The sequence below is a fragment of the Pseudonaja textilis genome, chromosome 2 (assembly GCF_049901715.1).
Source record: "Pseudonaja textilis isolate UNSWEBS1 chromosome 2, rPseTex1.2, whole genome shotgun sequence".
Classification (NCBI taxonomy): Eukaryota; Metazoa; Chordata; class Lepidosauria; order Squamata; family Elapidae; genus Pseudonaja; species Pseudonaja textilis.
This window is the reverse complement of record NC_141991.1, coordinates 122,972,610-122,995,136: the sequence shown is the minus strand read 5'-3', so window position 1 is coordinate 122,995,136 and position 22,527 is coordinate 122,972,610. Positions and strand designations below refer to the sequence as shown.

The window sequence follows — 22,527 nt, the reverse complement described above, 5'->3', positions numbered from 1 at the left end:
GTTTTAACATTTCTCTGCCAGTTTTAGCCCATCTTCTCAAAGTGACGTCCTCCGAGTTTTGGAAGCATTTTGTGTTTTGAAGGTAGAAAGCTTATTGTTGGGATTGTGTCATGATGTGTCCTGTCTTTTTCTCCAAGATCAAGTCTGCTGAATCCTGCATCTTCTGATCTTTCCACCTATTCCACTGCCTCTCTGATCAGTAATGAAGAACAGTTTGAAGATTATGGAGAAGGAGATGATGTAGACTTCACCCCCAGCAGTCCTTGTCTTGATGATGAAAGCAGGACACATGCATATTCTGACCTTGGCTCATCCGTTTCTTCCAGGTTGGCTACTTTAATACATGCCATGCCTCACTTTATGTTGGAGGTGGAGAAAGGACTTAGGAAGATAACCACGACTCAATTAGTTGCTTTGGTGTTCATCAATACTAATTCCACCTTTTGCCTCTGTCCTCTTTTGGCAGAAAACTTGCAATTATCTTGTTCAAACCCCAAGACAGTGAATTGGAAATGCAACATGCCATCTTATTTAATAACAATAAATAACAAATAACAAATAACAAATAACAAATAACAAATAACAATAACAATAATAATAATAATAATAATAATAATAATAATAATAATAATAATAATGTTGCAGGTTGACCTGGAAAATACTTTCGTATGTGTGATTTTTAATATCAGACCTGAAAGACTAATGGAAAGTCTGAAGAGCAAGATAATTCAGCACGAAATCTTTAGTCTTGTTAAAGTATTGGGAATTGTTATTGCTTATGTGGACTGGAAGTTTCTACAGTATTTTTTTCCCCCAACTTCACCAAATAAATTGATGTAACAATGTATGGGTGGTCAAAACAGGAGAGCCACTTCGGATCCTTCAATATAAGACAAAAGAGGCAACTCTTAATTCCTCCGCTTTACTCCAGCTGCCCTCAGTTGGTGCCGGGTGATGAAAGTACTTAACACCAGATCTCTCTCATTATTAGAGGCTGGGGGAGCGGGGCATCTGATGGGGTTTATCTGATGATCTAGAACAGGGGTGTCAAACTGGCAGCCTGTAGCTTGGATGCATCATACACAGGCCATGCCCACCCCAGCTCCGCGAATGGGAAAAATGTCATGAAACATCATGTGATGGCAACGTGATGCAGTGAGTGTGACACGCTTGATCTAGAACAGTCTTTCTCCACCATGACAACTTCAAGATATCTTAAAGTTGTCCTGGTTGAGAAAGACTGATCTAGAGAGCTCTACTTATGCCTATGAGCAGAACTGACATTGAGAAAAATAGTGGAAAGTCAAATTCATTCTGCCTCCTTCCATCTGGAGGAAAATTCTCACAATTTTGTTTCCTCCTGGTTTTCCTCCTGAGAGAGAATTGATGTACTGAAGGAAGTGGGTTGTTCCCAGAGGCTGGCTACCTGAATAATCTTCCTTAAAGGAACATGGCTGAGAATATCACCGCTATTAATTCTGAAGTCCACATTAAAAAAATGATATAAATAATAAGTGTTAATTTATAGTCACTAAATGCTTGAAGAGAGACATTTTGGTTGAAAGTCTCCCCTTTGGATTTTAAAAAAAAAGTGGAATGTATATACAGACATATCAGGGGCATTCTGAGAGTAAGGAAATGCCTGTAAATCTTTGAATAAGGGGATTTTAAAAAGCAACTACTGTATTTATGGCCATAAGGAGCAGTACAGAGTTTCATGTGAAAATAAAACAAAAGCAACCAAAACTTAGCTTGACCTCATAATGCCTATAGGATCTAATTTAGTAACTCATTGTCTTTCTACCAACAGTGCTGGTCAGACCCCACGGAAAATGAGGCATATCTATAACAGTGAGCTCTTAGATGTCTACTGCACCCAGTGCTGCAAGAAAATCAACCTCCTTAATGATTTGGAAGCCAGGCTGAAAAACCTAAAAGGCAACAGGTATGTAAGCCCAATGAAGCTTCACTAAGAATCTGCTGAAAAGAATGTTGGGAATGAGTATATTCAGCTATCTCTGGTTTGTTTGTTTGTTTTGTTTAGTGAAACAAGCTTTGCCAGGGTAAGACCCTTTATATTGGTGGTAGTTAACCAATTATTTTGTTGTTACAGGGCTACATGCACTTTCATGATAGTCCTATTGAACCTAGTTGTCCTTGCTTCTAAGTAAACTTGTAGAGTGAATTTAGCCTTTTAACTGAATGCTTTTTGCATTTGCAAATCCCTTTTGAGAGATACTCAGTAGAAGTTGGCTATTCAATTTATAATTTAGTAAGCAAAATCTATTTCTTGTTGTTAGAAGGATGGGCTCTCTTGAAAGGATACATTTTTTAATCATCGAGGAAAGCACTAGTGCCTCAACAGTTTTGTGAAATAAGCCAGCATGTCTCACCGATCAAAAATTGCCCTTGCTGGACTTCCGGTTTGGGCTTCTTCGGCAACGGATCAAAATAGCAATTGTGCACGGTTTTGATCAGTGCTCGCCGCTGGAGCGCCCCGAGCCACCCAGATTCGGGGCTGAAGCCACCCTATAGAGGTAGTGAAGAAGGGGGAGCCACTAGAGGGGTTGAGGAGAGACGCATCTCTCCTCCTTGGCTGGCCATTACTCCCTTTCCCAAAGGCGGTTGCAGCAGTGGTCAGAAATGGCCACCTCAAAGAAGAACTTGACCGGACAAGATTGTGCAGGAGGAAGTTTAAAGGAGAAAGTTTGACTGACCGGGTTGAATGGAGAACATCTATTTAAGGTACCTGGAACCTGAATTTTAAAGACTAATACTATTCCTAAAAAAGATTTTAAGCAGCAAAAGAGAAAGGGAAAGGAAATGGAATTGGCTTTTTTTCCTCTCACATTGACAGTTTTAATTGACTTGGAACGCTAAGAAGAAGAGATTTGAATAAGAAATTGATATTAATCCACTTTGACATTAACAGGCTATTTCTAGCTGAAAACAAAGTGTCGAAGGGATAAAGATTCTTGGATAATTTTAAAAATTTTCTTCAAAAAAAGAAAGAAAGCAGTGGAGGGAAAAAGGAAAAAAGAGGGTGGAATCTGGAAAATGGAGGAGACCATCTGGAACTTAAAAAATCGATAGTGGAATTTTAACAAGGCTTGCAAAAGATACATTGTAGCTGAAACTTTGTTACAAGATAACAAAGCCCCTGGAAAGAGAAAGTGAGAAAAGAAGCAAGAAACAGTTTTGGATTATTGGATGACTCTTGGAACTTTGGATGGAGAATCCTAATGAAACAAAATAAAATCAATTGGGAGTTGTTTAAAATTTTTTTAAATGGCATCACTTCTTGAAGAGTTAAAAATGAGACTTAAAGAACAAAAAGAAGAAGCACAAGAGGGAAGAGGATCTTTTGGCTTCGTATTTCAATTTTTAGAAATGGAGATCTTGAACTATGAAAAACAACAAGAAATGCTGGCAGAACAAGAAGGACGGGACAACAAAGAAGCCATCTTTAATGATCAAGCAATTTTAAGCGGGGTAAAAAAGGGAAAGGGGTGAAAGGGAGTTAAAAACTTAAGCATTGAAGCAACAACCAAAAAAAAGAGTAATTTGAAAAGTAATCATAATATCAGGAAGAAGCAGAAAGGAGGATCACAGAAGGGAGAATCAGATAGAAAAGGGAATAAAAAGGGAAGGGAGAAGAAGAGAGGGAAAAGGAAAAGGAAAAGAAGCTACAAAGGACAGAAACAAGATATAGAGGTACAGGAAAAGCGTACAAGAATTAAAGGTATAAACCTATTTAAAAGACACAGAGACAATGGTTAAAATTTAACTTAAGGAGAGGATTCTGCAAGGGTGCATGGGATGGTATTATATTAGAAATAGAAAAGGGTTAGAAAATATGTTAGATGATTAAAGTGATAGAAAAAAATTATATTGATGTGTAGTGGAATATTTGTTTGTAAAGATAACAAGGCTCTCAATGATTTAAAAATTTTTTTAAAAAAAAAACCTGAAAAGAAACGGAAGATTTTTATCAGTTGACAAGATGAACTTGAATAAGAATAATAACTTTATTGACTACTGTTAATAACTATTGTTTGGTTTTTTTATTTAAAGACAGTAATAAGTAAAATGTGAAATATAGATGAAAGTGAAAGACAACTGATATTACTAGGTACTGTTTGTTAAAAAAATAGAAATGTAAAAGATTGTTATTAATATTAATGGCAGAGCTGTACTTGAATAGAATAATTATTCCATTTACTATTGTTATACATATATACACAGGTATATATACATATATACATATATACTTTTTTCTTTTAAAAATTTAGTGTGTATGTTTAAGGGAATGTACCAAGCAGAATTCGATTGAAAATAGGTATGTGTTATAAAATAGATGTTAGAAATTGAATGTTATAACTGTAAAGGTGTACCTTAAACTTTTAAACAAGATTTGAAAAAAAGATACAAAGGTGTTACACTCCAGTCTAGCAATTACAGGGGAAAATTTGTTTTATGAGAAAATATATAAGATAAATATGCATTGAGTTTATGTCTGTATGGAGAAATGATAACCCGGGGGCACACTGTTCTCAAAAAAAGATATTTTATTTGTATTTGTATGTTTTGTGAAAACTTAAATAAAACTTTTATTAAAAAAAAATTGGCCTTGCTGATTTGATTCAAGCTTTGGGGTTTCTGAATATCTGTAGTCTACAGTGCGGGGTCTCCAACCTTGGCAACTTTAAGACTTGTGGACTTCAACCCACAGAATTCCTCAGCCAGCAAAGCTGGGAGTTGAAGTCCACAAGTCTTAAAGTTGCCAAGGTTGGAGACCCCTGGTCTACAGTACATACATGTGTGTTGATGGCTACACGACTCAGCTCCTGTGTCCGTGTAAGGTTTCAGCTTCTTATCCCCACACTAAATGCTGCCAAAGACTTTAGCTGAAGCTCGGTTTATATTGTATTGTCTTAATGCTGGAACAATGCTAAAAAGGCTGGTGTTTACTGTGGCACTGGAAAATGAGTCACTCTTTGGTATATCTGTCTAAAGACAGTATTTCCCCCTGTGCTTTATGTGAATATATAGTGATTGGCCTTTTCCCCATCATTCATGTAACAGCCTTTTAAATAGTTAATAGAAGGGACAGCGTGATAGAATTCATGTATCTTCTCCCCACCCCTCTTTTGCCTGGAAATTCCAGGTTCAGTCCCTGACCAAGTTTAGGGGAAAATGTGTAAGATTTTGTGCCTTAGGATGAGACTGTTATTATTGATATAACTTCACCATTTGTCTTTTTTTACACCTATCTTACGCTCAGTCCCAAGATACATTACCACTGTGTTACCACTGTGAACTCAGTCTGAGCCTGGAAGATTCTGATTATTTGAGATTCCCATTTATGGATGAACCCTGATCATTTACTGACAGAAAGAATATTAGTTTCTCCCCACTCCCCATAGTGGAACAGGGCCTGCCTCGTTGGCTCTTTTTCTTCTTCTATTTTATACTGAGATTTATTTTCAGAATTGTTCTGTTTCGGTTACTTTGCCACCAGCCTATGAATTGCACCCTTCCGGCCATTATTCTTAGTTTCATCAAGTAAAACCCTTGCAAGTGTTGGTTTTTATATATGTATTTATTTATATTTCATATTTTTTTATCTACCCTTCTTCCTCAGAATTTATCTTGCACCCATCTTTCCATCCAAAAGGACAGTGAACTTGGTAGCTAACAATAACGAAAATGAAAATAAAAGAATACAATGATAAAATGCACATCTCAATATACAAAACCTCCCACTCCTCCCCCCCCCCCAAATTAAAAAAAGATTCCAAATCTCTTTGGCAGTTTTAACTTTTCATTTCAGAAATCAGTCATCCAAGTTTTTTTAATCGCCATGGAACTATGTGTAACAGATTTAACATATAAAAGTTGCTCTCGTTGTTCAGTGCTTTTCAATGATGAATGTATTTACTCCTTTGATAATTTTTTAAAAAGTTGCTTTGCACATTAACTATCAAAGTCACTGCTATATGTTATGACGATGGTAATCAATGAGAATAGTTTTAAAAGAGAATAAAAATCATGGAGGATAAAATCATCCGTGACAATCAGTTATAAGGGAACATGTTTTCAGAAGCAAAAATATAATTACTCTTGAGTGCTTGAGGATCTGGGAAGCAAGAGCGGCAGGATATTAGTGAAGTGATGTTTGTCAGCTTCCAGAAAAAACTGGAAGGGCCCAGGATGCTGGATTAGATACACATTTGGACTGATCAGGCAAGGCCCTTCTTATATAGATACAGCACAATCAATCTATACTGCATCTTGAAGTTACCCAGTAGCTACCTGTTCTCAGAAATAGGCAATGGGGGAAACTGAACATGGTGCAGCTCCCCACAACATGCCAATTGGGACCTACTCCCAGTATAGTGTTGCATTTTGGGGGCATTTTAAAAGGTTTTAAGCGATTTCAAGATTGCCACCCCATTTTGAACTCCTCCAAAATAAAAAAAACTGAACCGAAAAGGGGTTGTTCACATCACTTCTGATGTGTTATTAAAGCATCACTAAGTGGCCTTCTTTGTCCTTTCATAAGGTCTGGAAGCTGAGTGATAACTCTCAATCTTTTAAATGCTGCTTACCCCAGCCTGGTGTAAAAAGGGTCTAATTGTGAGCAGATAACTGTGGTACAGGCCTCCATACCGGATTCAGGAGCCTACCCATCAAATTCTGTGGGCTTGCTGTCTTAATACAAGGGTTTGAGGTTGTAGTTTTATTATGTTTTAATGACTCAGCTGTATTCCAAAATTATTGGAATGGGAACATTTATTGCAATTAAAATCTCTTGCATCTATTTTTTTTTTATTCCAGCCCCAACAGAAAGATCTCTAGTACAGCTTTTGGCAGGTAAGAGACATGGCGGATTATTATCAAATCTAACCATTTACAGCTGCAAGCACATTTAGACAATTCCATGGGGAAGGAAGAGCCACATGGTTTGAATAATGTCTACATTCAATTGTATCAGGGCACTTTTTGACTTGTAGCAAAGGGCAACATTTTTCTGTCTCGAGGTACTTCATCATATCAGAACTAAAATGGCAGAAGCTAAGCAAATTTAGTTTTTTTGTGTTTTATGACAGTGGCCCTCAACTTTTTGGGTACCAGGGACAGGTTCCAAGGAGCGAGGGTTTTCTGCGGACCGGATGGGTGTGGTTTTGCAGGCTGCCTGCATCCCGCAGATTGGGCTTTGCTTATTTGCGCAGACAGGTTGCTGGCATGCTGCGGCCCAGTGCCGGTCCATGGACTGGGCATGACCTCTGTTCTCTGAGATGTTGCCTGGGAAGTGGTGGTGGGGGAAGAATCTTCTCCTTGAGGGAAAAAAAATCCTCAGTGAGTAGATAAGCAATTAAGATGGTTACACAGGACAGTTGTGATTCAATTATCATGATTTTGCATTTGCTAAGGTTTTCTTTCCTTCCGCTGTGAAAATAAAGGATATCTCAGCACTGTACAAAGTGGGCAGAATGCAGTGAGGGGGGCCCTGCACCCTACTCTCAGGCCAGCCAACTTGGTCTAGTGCTTAAGGCACCAGGCTAGAGAGTGGGAGGCTATGAGTTCAGGCCTCGCCTTAGGCATGAAAGCCAGCTGGGTCACCTTGGGCCATTCACTCTCTGCAAGTTCACGTCCCTGCCCTTATTTTAAAAAGTCATTTTAGAATTACATAATATGAAATATTTGCACTGGATGCTAGTGACACTTTTCAGTTGTTTGTCAACACTGGAAGCTTCCCCCCTCCTCCTGAATTACAGAGTTGAGACCATTCAGACCACCCTATCCTTCTAAATGCAGAAATCCCAATGAAATCATGTTCTGGAATCCTTTTTGCAACAGGTGTTTTCCAAAGGGTCTTTAATCTTTTCTTTACAGGCAGCTTTTTCACAACAGCAACTTCAGCAGTAGTAATGGTAGCACGGAGGATCTATTCAGAGACAGCATAGATTCGTGTGACAATGATATCACCGAAAAGGTAAGCTGTTCTGCATCCCACTTAAGAAAAAAAAAACAACACTGAGGAATTGGTTGATGTACAAAAGAGAAAGAATGAAGGCATTTTCCAGACTTTTGACACACCAAGGATTGCTATCACTGATCTAGATCAATACAAAAACTCTGTGAGTTGCAGTTGCAAGCACATATTTGAAACATTGAATTATCTGGTGAGGAATTATTAAATTATCTGGTGAGGAAGTCTGGGAAGTCTGTACTTGTATAATCTAGGCTTAATTTGTATGAAAACCGATAAGTGATTTAATTAGATCAAAGACGGAAGAATGCAAGAATTATGCAAAGTTTGTCTAGAAAGATAGTCTGATACTCAAGGAGTGGATGAGACCCATTCTGACCATTCTCCTCTCCTTAATTTCCTAGGGGCTTAACCAGCTCACATCCGATTTTCTTTTGTAGGTGACTTACTTAGAAAAAAAAGTGACAGAGCTGGAAAATGATACTGTAACAAACGGGGACATGAAGAGCAAATTGAAGCAGGAGAATACACAGCTTGTTCACAGGTAATTTAATCTGCTACCTACCCTGGGCTTTTGCCAGTTTGCAGAAACTGGGAGCTCTCATTAGAATTCTCCAGTTTTAACTTATTTCCCATCTGCTTTCGAAAATAAAAAAGTTTCTGACTTGAATCATGATTGCTTGAAAATGGGGCAATGTTATACAGGTAGTCTTTGATGTACAACTACAGTGGAGCCCAAAATGTCTGATGTTAAATGAGACAGCTAACTGAATTTTGCCCCCCTTTAAGACTTTATTTGCCACAGTTAAGTCGCAGTGAATCACTGCAGTTAAGTTAGTAACGTAGATATTAAGTGAATCTGGCTTCCCCATGGGCTTTGCTTGCAGAAGGTTGCAAAAGGGGATCACAGTACCCTAGGACCCTGCAATGGTCATAAATATGGATCAGTTGCCAAGTGCCTGAATTTTGATTATGTGACCGTGGAGATGCTGCAACAGTCATAAGTGTGAAAAACAGCCATAAGTCACTTTTTCAATGCCGTTGTAATTTTGAACGGTTACTAAACAAATTGTTGTAAATCAAGGACTGCCTATAAACTGGAGAGAAAGTCTCCTTCAGTAATGTTTTTCTTTGGCCCTCTGGATTAACAGAGAAGGTGCTCTCAAGAGAGAAAGGCTAGTGAACGTGCATTATGGTGGACAAAAGAAGCAATGTTTTATTTTTATTTTTTTCCGTGCAAGAAAGAGAAGGATATTTTCTAGATGTATTTGGCAGTTTAATGTGTCAAAACATCATATCAGGTCAGTGTTTTCCATTGAGGGAGTGGGGCAACTTAGAGTTTGGGGGCCTTCTAGGTCTTTGCAAGAGGTCTCAAGTGATGTAACGATGTCATCAGAAGAGAGAGAACTAAACGTTTTTGGACTGTTGTTTCAGAGTCTTGGGAATGGGAGGACCTCCTATTATTTGCAGAAATGTTAGTAAACAGAGTGTCGTGAATGCTCAGCAAGGGGCTGTATCTGTGGCAGGAAATTGGAGAAGGCCATCTAAAGAAGAAAATCACCTTCGTAGGAAATGCTAAATCCAGTGGGATAGCTAAAGTCATTCTGATATGCTGCTACCAAACTGAGTGAAATCTATGTGGCTTAATTACACCAGAGTGCATGAGTTGGAAGAACTGCTGAAAGACCAGGAGACTTCAGCTCAGCAGACCCTGGAAGAAGAGATCAAGAGGCACAGAGAAGCCTACAGCAAGTATGAGAAGGAGAAGAGCACGGAGATTGAGCTGCTAAACACACGGTAACAGCCCACTCCTGTTTTAAACTACCTTTGGCTTTGTCTCGAAGTGGCCAGAAGGCTTCTTGATTCCCACCCACCCTCCCTCTATCTCAGATTAAGAGGGGTTCCATGACATGCACACTTGCCATGGTTTCTCCTTTTACACCAGGGGTTCCCAACCTGGGGTGCTCGCACCCCCTGGGGGTGCGAGACGATATTCCAGGGGGTGCGAGAAAAGTCCAGGTAAATAATAGGATATTGGCTATATGTTGGCATTTTTATTCCAGGGGGTGCGAGGTTCGAGTAAAATTTCTTTAGGGGTGCGGGGCGAAAAAAAAGTTGGGAACCACTGTTTTACCCCATGCAGTGGCTAAGAAGCCCACTCCTTTCCAGATACTCAGAGCAATAATTTATCAAATTTACATAGCCACTCATCTTCACAAGGGTGATTCTGTGCAGTGCACAATAAAACAATAAAGCCTAAAAAAGTATTAAAATAATTAAATATAAATATGACTACAGGGAACGGAGAAGCATCCTACACATAATGATAGCCATCCCTATTGGTAACATCAATTGGGTGATTTTTTTTTTTTTACTCCAGATTAGGCAGAGATAAGAGTGACTGCTTTTAGATTTATGGCTGAATGAAGAGTAGAAACTCTGCCCCACTTAATTTTTCTTTATGTATTAAATTTATATGTTTCTCATCTCACTATCAATGCTGCCCATTTTATTAATCCTAAACTATATCCAAGGATTATCCAATCTGAATAATCCTAAACTATATAGCCTCTCATTGGGTTTTTCAGTTTGCTACATGTGTATCATCACATGTTCATTTTTTCTGGGTATTCATATTTCTGGGGATGGCTGGGAATGCATACCCAAGCAAGGGAAATGGAGTATGAACTACGCCCTTAAAAAGATTGATTTCTTCAATTATTTGATGCGTCTTAGAATATGAGAAAATTACGTTTTCAAAAATTCACCAGTTATTAAGAAACTTGAGTACTTTCCAGAATTGATATGTGGTTGCTTTTACCATTGTCTTTTCTTATGGTGAATCAAACTCAGCTGTATCCTAGCAGAACAGATAAACAGCTTTTTTTCCTTAGACATTCAATTACCAAACTTCTGCCTTAACCTTCAGGGTTCAGCAACTGGAAGAGGAAAACTGTGAACTCAAAACTACTGTCCTACGACTCAAATCACAAACGGAGAAACTGGACGAGGTAACAGAGTTTGCACATGTTTGCTAATATAATCCCCCTATTCCAAGCCAGCCTGTAGTCTCAGCCTAGCCTGCTTGATTTTTAATTATCTGGTTTGTAGGTCAAGACATAGCATTCCATTGCAGCAGTACTGCTGTGATCAGGCTGTGGAAGCAAAACGTATACAAAACAGTATTAAAATCTTGGCCTTTAGTCCTTCTACATTGATGGAGTAAGACAAGAATAATAAAATGAGGCAGAGTTGTTTAGTAGGGTTCTGGGCTTTTAAAATGCTTTCAATCTTGCATTTATTTATTTTTTAATGATGTTACCTGAGCAGGACTGATGCTAGTGGAGCCAACATGTTTGACCAGAAAACCAGGAAAGGGGATTTCTAAGTAGAAGCAATCATAGGAGACAAATAGGTTATCAGAAATACCTTGAGGAAGCAGCCCTTAGATATAGTATTGTTATCTTTTGTCTGGTCAGTTGTTTGAATTGGCTGCAACTGACACACAGATTGGCAGCATGGAAACTTTTACAGTTACATTTAGAGTTAGTATATGGTCTTTCTTGCAAGGGATGACTGTAGGTCAGTCAAAGGAAGCCAAAACTGTTATGTGTAAAAACATTTCTGTTCGCCTTGTACAGAATGGAGAATTGATTGCACTGGGAATGACTTAAGAAGAATGTGTGGTAAAACTAGAAGAGTTAGTATCAAGAATGAACACAGAATGAATAAATAGAGAAAAAGGTAAATAGTATGTTCAGGTAGTTTGAGGGAATGATGAAATTGCAAAACATGAAAAAACAAGGGGAACAGTAAAAAAGTTATAGTTGGACAGAGCTGGCAACAACTTCAAAGAGAAAGAGGTATACAGTTTAAAAAACAAAAGGCAATATAGCAGTCTCGTTGACATTTAGAAAACAGCCAACCATTGTCTGTCTTGTTCTGCTGATCCAAAACTAACTTATTCCATGAACTGAAGTGATAATCTGAGGGCTGAGCAACCGATTGCATGGCTTAATCATGTTTCTCTTCATAAAGTACCAAACGTTGAACATACCCAGAATTTTTATTTTTTTTTGAAAAAAATTAGCCTATTTTCCTGAAAGATTCTAACCTACCATGATGGTTTTCTACATGCCTATGCAAATTTCTTCCGTCAAGTCCCTGAAATGATAGTCTCCTATTCCCTGAAAACTCCCATTAGAATGGCTGGCAGTTTGTAACCTTCTTTTCACATTCATCAGGAGAAGCAGCGAATGTCTGACAGATTAGAAGATACCAGTCTGAGGTTGAAAGATGAAATGGATTTGTACAAAAGGATGATGGACAAATTGAGGCAGAACCGGCTGGAATTTAACAAGGAGAGAGAAGCCACTCAGGAGGTTGGTAACAATTTTGGTGGCACACAACTAGTACGTCTTCCATGTCCTTTCTTGATGCTGATGTTTTATACCAAGATTAAACAAAATCGTGTTTTCAAAATTAAAACAAAATGTGGTTTGCCTTGTGTCACTGAAGCAGGGGTTGTTAGGAATAATGGCTGGCTAGCAACTGTTTTCAAAAATGCATTCCTAAAAACCTTTTAGATGTGCTATAGTGATTATTCCCAGAGGATTTCATGGTGATAAATCTGGAAAGTTGAAACTTGAATTGACTGAAATTGAAATTGATTGAAATTGAAATTGTTCTTTGTATGTACTCTGTTATGACATTTCTATAGACAGCCTTTAGGCTTAGAAAAAGACCTGTAAAATACTGTCCTTGAGGTGTTTTTTTTTTCCAGCCTTGATTTTTGTGACTATTACTTCTCTTGTCTTATAATGCCTTTTCCTGTAATGAAAAAATTAGGCAATATTTCTAATACTGTCCAATAGCAGATGTCCTCCGAATGATGTACCATTGTTTAAAACATACACCAAATCAACCTCTATAAAAGAGCAGATGAAAAGGAATACAAAATAAGTCTGTGTAGATGCTGCCTGAAGCAATATAAAAAGAGGAAATCTTATGTAGAGAACAATACAAGAAATAAGATAAAAATCAGAAGCAGCAAAATCAATGGCAATAAATGGAACATACAATAAAAACAAAATAGCCATAAAACATTAAAGGTGTAAAACCTGTCCAGTAAAGATTATTCAGGCAAACTCCACTGTGCAAACTGCATAATGCAAACTCCATCACCGATTGCCACTCATCTTGCCTCGTTGAACATAGGAAGCTGAAAAAAGGCCTCAGGAGAAAATCCAGGCTCCAGATAGATAACCTGGATTATGTTAACCTATAAACCTCTAAATGACTTAAAGTCAGAACATTTACTTCAATAAGTCAGTTAGGGGTTTAAAGATTAATAGGAATAGATTATAGAAGGTCTGGAAGTAGACTGACAGCTACTTCCATGGTAGTACTGAACTGGTCTCTGTAAGCAAGCTAGCTGTGCCCTGTTTTGAACTAACTGAATTTTCCAAAATTGTGATGACCCGGGGCATCGCACAAAAGCAACAAAGTCACAAAAGTAGGTAAAGTCCCTTTAGTACCTCCAACTTGGCTCCCAATGTCAGGTTATCATCGGCTGGAGAAAAAACTCTCCTAGGAACAGTTTTTTAAAGGGAAGAAATTCAGTCTGAACCCAAAGTACATATAGATTATAAATAAAAACCAACACAAATCATGCTGTGGCAATTAATGAGACAGGTCAGAATAAGGAATTGCAGACTTCAACAGATAGCGACACACACACAGTTGGGAGGACTCAGGAACCCAGATTAGACTTGACAAACAAAAATAATTCATGCTTTGCTGTGCACAAACGCCCTTTTTAAATCCTGTTTTCTCAGCTGCAGCTAACGAAGGGAGTCAGGGCCCTTTCCTCCCCCATAAACCATGTAATTCACGTTGCTCCCTTCTCCGTTCTTCCCTGCGTGTCCTAGGAGAACAGATAACAGATAATCAGAGTTGGAAGGGACCTTGTAGTCATCTAGTCCAACCCCCGCCCAAGCGGGAGACCCTACACTATTTCTGACAAATAGCCGTCCAATTCTTATTGAAAGTCTCAAGTGATGGCGCTCCCACAACTTCCAAGGGCAAGCTGTTCCATTGATTGATTGTTCTCACTGTCATTAAATCTCTCCTTGTTCAGTTTCCATCCACTATTCCTTGTCTGGCCTACAGGAGCTTTAGAAATAGTTTGACCCCTTTGTCTCTGTGGCAGCCCCTCAAATATTGGAAGACTGCTATCATGTCTCCCCTGGTCCTTCTCTTTACTAGACTAGCCAAGCCCAGTTCCTGTAACTGTTCGTTGTATGTTTTAGCCTCCAGTCCCCTCATCATCCTGGTTGCTCTTCTCTGTACTTTTTCTAGAGTCTCAACATCTTTTTTATAATGTGGTGAACAAAACTGGATGCAGTACTCTAGGTGTGGTCTCACCAAGGCTTTATAGAGTGGTATTAGTACTTCCCTTGATCTTGACTGTATCCCTCTGTTAATACAATTTAGGATTGCATTAGCTTTTTTGGCTGCTGCTGCACACTGCTGGCTCATATTTAGCTGGTTGTCCACTAAGACTCCAAGATCCCTCTCACAGTTACTGCTATTGAGCCTGGTTTCATCCAGTCTATATGTGCACTTTTGGTTTTTCTTGCCTAAGTGTAGGACTTTACTTTTCTCTACATTGAATTTCATTTTGTTAGATATGGCCCAGTGTTCTAGTCTGTCAAGATTCCTCTGGATCTTGAGCCTATCTTCTTGGGTGTTAGCTATTCCTGCCAGCTTAGTATCATCTGCAAAGTTGGTAAGTTCCCCTTCTATTCCCTCATCTAAGTCTAAAAATGAAGATATTGAAGAGTACTGGGCCTAAGATGGAACCTTGTGGCACCCCACTGCTTACTTCCCTCCATGCAGACTTAGACCCATTAAGGACTACTCATTGAGTACAGTTTGCCAGCCAGATGCAAGTCCATCTGGATGAAGAGGAGGTGGCCCTGGGTCTTCCTCTGAAGGCCCAGCCAGACTGTGCCCTTCCCCAGTTTCTTCCACAGCTTCTGGAGCTACACTGCCACTCCCTGTCAGCTGCTCGACCTCCCCCTCGGAATCAGAGTCCAGCAGGGGCATGACACAGGTCATTTCAATAGCCCAAATAGGTTGCCAGCATAGGAACAACCATTACAATTTTGGTTCAGGTACCGTCATAACTAGTACCATCATAACTAGTACAGGTAGTCCTCGACTTACAACCACAATTGAATCCCCAATTTCTGTTGCTAAGTGAGACAGTTGTTAAGTGAGTTTTGCCCTGTTTTATGACCTTTCTTGCCACAGTTCTTAAGTGAACCACTGCAGCTAAGTTAGTAACACAGTTGTTAAGGGAATCTGGCTTCCTGATTGAATTTGCTTGTCACAGAAGGTCACTTGACCCCGGGACACTGTATAAATATGAGCCAGTCGCCAAACATCCAAATTCTGATCATGTGACCATGGGGATGCTGCAATAGTTGTAAGTGTGAACAGGGGTCAAGTCAGTTTTTTAAGTGCCGTTGTAACTTTGAATGGTCACAAAATGAACTGTTGTGAGTTGAGGACTACCTGTATCTCAACAAAAGATGAGCACTGAAGCTGAGAACACTCCTAAGACTCCTCATGTCCCTACATTAGATCTTAATTTTAATCAGAGGGACAGAATTGGCTTTGTACCCCAGATTATCCTGATGTCCTCCTAGCCACAACGGCTCATTGTGTCCTGCCTTTTTCTGCAGCTCATTGAGGATCTGAGAAAGGAGCTGGAACACCTTCAGCTGTACAAGCTTGATTGTGAGCGTCCTGGCCGAGGAAGAAGCTCTTCCAGCTTGAGTGAATTCAACGCCAAGACGAGAGAAGTGGAAATGGAACATGAAATTAAACGTTTAAAACAGGTGAGGTACAGCTGGGGCTGAAGGAGGAGGGAGCAACCCGAACCTTCTCTCTCCAAAGCAGCTAAGCAGTAGGAAGCCCAAGGATTCCTCAGCTCCCCTTGAGCTTTTGATAGTCTGGGATTACAAATAGCAATAGCAAAGCGCGTGCGCTCACCGAAACGATTATTACACCGGTTGAATCCCGCGTCTGTGTGCGCGTCTGTGCAAATGCCTTCAAGTCAGTCTTCCAGTCTTGGTGATTGCCTGGACAGGGTCCTGGACAGCTTTCTTGGCAAGATTTTAGAAGTGATTTGTGCTTGCCTGCTTCTTAAGGCAGAATGGGACAACTCGCCATGGCCAATTCATCATGGCCAGCTCACGAGGTCCAACTTGCCACAGGACAATTCAACAATTCAGTTTAATTACTTAAAATCATTTTTAAGAAATATTTTAATTTTTGTCATTCACATTTCATTTTGTCCCTCCCTTGGCACCCTCTCTTTAATGTTTCTATTCCACTATTTCTTTGATATTAGCATAACTCTTGTCCCACGGTGAGTTTGCCGTGGCAAATTAGTCATGGCAAGTTGGCTTTGGTGAGTTGTCGTAGACCCAGAGAGAAACTGGCCCAAGATTACCCAACTAGCTTTGTGCTTCAGGCAGGACTAGAACTCGCTCTAATCAGGTGCCTTAATCACTTAATTCTTTCCTTCCTCTCTCGACAGGAGAATCAAAAACTCCATGACCAGAATGATGACCTCAATGGACAAATCCTTAGCCTCAGCCTTTATGAAGCTAAGAACCTTTTCGCAACGCAGACAAAAGCCCAGTCACTGGCAGCTGAGATTGACTCTGCCTCCAGGGATGAGGTAAAGGGACCAGTAGCAATCTCTTTACAGCTAATTAAATGACTCGGCTGGCAAAATATCTTCCAGCAATTAAAAACCTAACTTGGTGGGGAACTCTGACACTTGAAAATCATGGTTTAGAAGTGCCATATTTGCTTTGGGATATTTTATTTTCACTTAGCCTGGATGACATCAGCATACAGAGGCACTAAAGGCATCAGAATTGGCTAAAATTCTTGACTTTTAAAAATTTCTCTTCTGTTGTACTTTTATACAACAAAAGTTATTTTTCATTGAAAATTGTTTCTGGGCACCACTACAGGAATTGAACTGTTCAGGAGAATTTCCTGAATCTTAAGGCTATCATACCTGGGCTGTAGAAATCTGTATGACCACTGGATGGCAGCAAAGAGATACAAAAATGCAACAATCCAGAATTAGATATCATTGGGTTCTGTTAACCTGCCTTCCCTTCAACCTGTCTCCTCTTTTTTTCCTCCCCCGGTATTTCATTTCCAGTCTCAATTGATTTAGCTCACAGCTTTTTGATTTAGCTTTCTGTCCTTTGTGCAGCAAGACCATTACACATTCAGAAAGTTATTCCCGATGCCTTTATTTAAAAAAAAAACCTGGTTCAGACTTTGTTATGTAAGTAAATCTTGAGCAAAGATTGTGAGATTTGTTATCAAATACTGTAGTTTGAAGATGTAGCTGGGCAACTGTGTATTTATAAAGCATAAATTGTGTTTGCCAAAGCTACTCTGGGTGTGGTATGGAAAGTAATGTTATCAAATTTCTCATCTTAAAAGAAGTTTCTCATTTTAAAAGAAGTGAACGATCCTTGGCATTTTAACTCTTGGAGAGGAGCAGAGCCCATGTTGAGCACGTTGATAAGCTCATGGTAACCAATGCATGCTGTGGAGCCGAGGTGTCATATGTGCTACTCTGGGGGCGCATATAACTGCTGCACCCCTGCATTCTGCACCAACTGAAGCTGGGCACTCTTTAAAGACAACCCCATGGGGAGCATATCGCAGTAGTTCAATCTGGAATTGGCTAGGGCAAGCATGACTACAAGCAGGATCTGCAGATCTAGGTATGGGTACAACTGTCACAAAGTGAGCAAAGGCCCTCCTAGCCACAGCTTCCACCTTAATAAATGTATGCACCAACCCCTAATAGCTCAAAGGCAATGACCCGTGGCAAAATTCTACGAGTTGTCCAAAAGATTTAGAGCACATTAGGGTGTTTTTTTTTCCCCCTGTGAGAAGACAGATGACTGAGTTTGTATCCATCTTGCATGCTCAAGGACTGAGATTCGTACCAAAGGATAAATTGATTCTCAGTGGCGTCCGATGAGTTTCTGCACAAAAGAGCATAAATTAACGGAGGCACAAGGATGAGGTGATGCTTCTGATCGAAAACGTAGCGTTGAATTCATGAGGGCTTCAACAATTTGTAGAAACGAGGGTGAACAAATAGCCACCCTTCTTCCATCCATCCAAATGAATCACCATTAAAATAATCCGGAAAGAAAAATATGCTGAAAACAAGTTTTGAAGTTTGGGAGCACTCTAGCAAAATGGACACAGAGGATCTCGGTTATTGTTGTGACTCCAGAGGATGTCTTAATCTAGTTCTTTTTTCATTTCAGCTCATGGAAGCCCTCAAAGAACAGGAGGAGATCAACTACAGATTGCGCCAATATATGGACAAGATCATCCTGGCCATCCTAGACCACAACCCGTCCATCCTGGAAATAAAGAATTGAAGATTGGGAAGGGAAGGGAAGGGAGGTGGGCAGATAGATGCCTTTAGATTCAAGTATCTCTATTTGCCAGTGTATATGAACTTATAAATATATACATATATATAACTCTCTCAATACACGGGACATGCAAAACACAAACACACAGACACACACACATATATATATTATATATATATATAAATAGGAAAAAAAAAACTTGTGTGGATACACAGGGCATGTTTATATGAGCTTAGTATATTTTGTGACTCATAATTTCCATCGATCCATTTTCCATGCCCTTTTCTCTGTGGGGAGGCTAGGGATTATAACTGAAAAATCACGAAACTGGATTTGCACTGTTTTAGATACTGGACAGAAAAAAAAAATGATACTACCTCTAGATGAAAAGATAAAACACGATGGAAACTAACTGGTGCCAGGCCTTTTCCTAGCCTACAAACAATACTGAGTGTTTATGTCTTATGAATTGCCTCCCTGTCATCATCTCAGAAATATCTTGTATTATCAGGTTGAATTCTCACTGGTGCTGCTGGCTGTGTTGTTTTTAACTTTTGCCCAAGTTATGTTTCTGAAATCCTCTCCTTGGATCGGAATGTATGTATGATGCAAAAATGGGTATTCCAGAAAATTTACAGGTTTCTGCTTGAACCTGAGCTGTTTTAATCAGAAAGCAGTGTTTATACATCTCAAACCCAATTGGCTAGGAATCTTTTGGGATGATAACCAGTCTGTTGTATTCCAGGGGAATCTGGGCTACCCAAGAAAACAATGGGCCTTGAGGTTCCTTATTTCCTTGAACTTGACTATTCCCGAGGTGCTTTTTCTGGCTTTGGATTTTATCGCAAGATCACCAAGGACTTAGCGGTGAGAGAGCTGGGATTGTAAATGTGAGATGCATCGGGGTTACAAAATAGTCCCAGCCCTATTTCAGCTTCAGCAGCAGCATTAAAAGTTGTGGTTTCAGGTAGCTATTTGGTTCCACACAAAGGGTTTGTTCATTGTTGAGAATTCAGGGCTTCCACTGTAACAAATGGAAACCAATTGTTTTTAAATCACTTTGTTTTATATTGCTTCATGTCAGCATTTGCAAAAGCCCCATCTGCTAATAAAGCAGTTAAGAAGTGGAGAAAGATTTTTTTTTAGGCACTCATGGGTGACCCTGACCCTGTTCTTAGGGGCAAGGCAATATTTTAAATGGTTCTTTTACAGGTTTAGGGAAAAGATGTTTGTTTATACACGTTAATATTTATTTGATGCAATGTTGGAGTTTCACTGAAAAGTTTTGCCTGCTCCACTGGAGGGTGATTAGGGCAGAAAAGCCAGAAACGACTTCATCGAGCATCACAGCTTCATGCACTTACAGGAAAATACTCAGCTCACTTTGTGCCATCAATAAATATTCTCACATCGATTCAGGCTCTTCATGTCTCTTGCCCTTGTTATCATCACTGTCACCATCTCCTCCTCCTCCTCCTCCCTTTTTCTTTTCAATTTTGCTTCTGTAACATGGGCATTCATTTTAAGAGCAAATCCTCATGAGGATATATCTTGTGCCTACCTTTGGTGTGGGAAGACCAATTGGTCTTTTGTATATCGCCACCTAGGCAAGCTGTAAGGAAATCTGTAAAGTCAAGTGAGGGTTTGTGCAGGGACTGTGGCGAAAATGAGTTTTGTCCTTTTTACTTAAAGATTTTTCCACATCTGAGATGGGTTTTGATAAAAAGACAAAAACCAGGATAAAGTCTTTATGTGCATTACAGTAACAATTCAGGTGCATGGATATATGTGCAGCCACATGCATGTGAGAGAAGAGGAGTGTGTTATTCTGTAATGACCTGTGTGCAGGCTTCAAGGTCTTCCCACACCAAAGGTAGGGACAAGATATCCTCCCTGGATATCTGTATTACGGTTCCAGAAGCCCTGTTCCATATAGGTGGTGTCCAAGTATGATGCGACCTGTAGCCTAAAAATATCTAGGAAGCCCCAAGATGGCCTTTCCCATCACATGCGAAAGGGAACTGCATGCTCTGTGTAACATAAAAAAAAAACCCTCTATTGGTTCGTATGTATTATTTTCTTCCATAAGCACATTTCAAATGAAGCTGTCTTTTTTTCCCCTGGGGGTGTCCTGCGTAAAATTTGAGAGTCTCTTCAAAGAATAAAAAGATTGAATCTGAGATTACTGTAACAGCTGAAGTTTCTAAGCATTGAAACCCCATTTCCAAATTATGTGTCAGGATGGTATATAAACTCTAAAATTATGTTGTGCTTTAGTAGTTCACATCCAGCAATGGGGGGGGCAGAGAGCCTTGTCTCTATTGGCTGTGTTTTCTAATTAGTAGCAAAGAGAGCTAATAGTTAGTGCAAGGTGGTACTTGCTAGAGCCTACTTTTTATTCAACATCTAAGCTTCTTCTAATGCCTCCTTTGCTTTTGATCTTCTGCGTTTGGTGAGAATGAAACTGAATCCATTGCATCACTACCTTCTTTTTAAGTAGTCCAGTTTCTGGAAGGAATCCTGCTCCTGAAGGAAACACACACACACACACACACACACACACACACAGCCTTTTTGCCCCCTACAATATCCACCCACTGCAAACTGCAGCAATGCTCCTTTTCTCTGCTTGGAAAGGGAGGTGATGCTTTATGTAGCAACCACAGACCTCTGGAGAATTTATGTTTTGACAGGTTGCCTTTCAAGAGTGAGGTTAAGGCTACTTACTCCAGCTTGTTTTTGGTTTATGCTGCTGACATTTTAATGGTGAGAGTTGATGACTTTGTCAGTTGAGTGGACAGGGCAGGAAGCAAAATGTATCTGAAAGTTCTTGAAAGCTGAAAGAATTAGGCATGTTGACTTTGGGGAAGATTGAGGGGGAGAAGTTCTGACAGAGAGGAGAAAAAAAAACCTCCACGAGTTAGGAAGTGAAGAGGCGGATGGATAGAAACTGAAGGAAGGGCTTTGTATGAAACACGGGAGTAGTTCTGACCGAAGAGAGCAAAGTGGTTTCCAAGAGGTGGCAGAAAGGCAGTCTTGCTTGCAAATGATTCAATTGGTTTGGATTAGCAAGCATTGAGAAAAACCTTCCCAATGTGGTGCCTCTTAGGTGGACGGTGCATCTTACAGTAAGCTATCCTCCAGTCCTCCCAAAAAGCACCAAGTCAAGAAAGGCTGGATTCGATAACCTGATTCCCTTACAAGTCAGGGGACTGTATTAAATTAGTTCTTTGCTACCAAACCTCAATCCACACAGTATTCATGGTTGTCTTTAAATGAGTCTTTGTGCCCATTTGCTTTCTTCTTTGCTCATAGATGATCCATAGAAATGTGAAGCAATGTTTTGGTGATGTTTCTAGGGGTCAACAATTTCTTTAGCCAGTTGTCTGTATTATATGACTGCCTTTGCTTTAGCACAACAGGTTGGGAGAAACAAATGCAGATACCTGAGGCCTGTTTGTCAGCGTAGCTTGTTTAGAATTCATTTCCCTGGACATAAGATTATACAAATGGTAATGTTTTCCAGCATGACTTCAGATCAGGAGTTGTTGAAAAGCTGATCAGCTCTTCTGATGAACGTGTTTGGACAGCAGTACAACATTGTGTTGTAATGCAGTAATAAGGCCAAAAAAGGAGGGGCTGTAGCACATTAACAGAGGGTAACTGTTTACTTATGATTGATTATGATGGGACATTTTGAGACGGGTTCATTTACATGCCTCTGAGTCAAGCCTGCAGGAGTTGGGTGGCTTTAGTAGTGGAAAATGGAAGCAGAGTGGATTGCTGGATTACATTGAAACTATAGCTGATAGGCCTCTAGCTGAGAGAAAGTCACTATTTCTGAATAGGCATGGATACATTTGTGCTATACAAAAAAAATGCCATGCAGGACAGGAAAAGGAATGTTGCTAGTTAAAATTGGGTTTAATCTGTAGGCACGACACTTGTTTGCTAGGAAAGGTGTCCTAATTTTAAGGGTTACAGATGTTCCCATTCCCATCTTCATCACTGGAAGTTTTATTTTTTTAA

At 39.7% G+C, this 22,527-nt stretch overlaps 1 protein-coding gene across 4 annotated transcripts in view; it reads left to right on the top strand.

Moving 5' to 3' along the window:
- Positions 1-21,396, top strand: part of RAB11FIP4 (RAB11 family interacting protein 4) — a 184,345-nt gene extending 162,949 nt beyond the window's left edge. For all 4 annotated transcript variants that reach the window (XM_026711132.2, XM_026711131.2, XM_087925137.1 and 1 more), the window contains 11 exons: positions 138-326; positions 1,811-1,945; positions 6,841-6,876; positions 7,900-7,999; positions 8,437-8,540; positions 9,653-9,793; positions 10,926-11,007; positions 12,241-12,378; positions 15,748-15,903; positions 16,608-16,751; positions 18,385-21,396. In XM_026711132.2, coding sequence (XP_026566917.2) covers positions 138-326; positions 1,811-1,945; positions 6,841-6,876; positions 7,900-7,999; positions 8,437-8,540; positions 9,653-9,793; positions 10,926-11,007; positions 12,241-12,378; positions 15,748-15,903; positions 16,608-16,751; positions 18,385-18,501 — 1,342 coding nt within the window. In that variant the 3' untranslated portion in view covers positions 18,502-21,396. The remainder of the gene's footprint in view (positions 1-137; positions 327-1,810; positions 1,946-6,840; positions 6,877-7,899; positions 8,000-8,436; positions 8,541-9,652; positions 9,794-10,925; positions 11,008-12,240; positions 12,379-15,747; positions 15,904-16,607; positions 16,752-18,384) is intronic.
- The last annotated feature ends 1,131 nt before the right edge of the window (positions 21,397-22,527 follow it).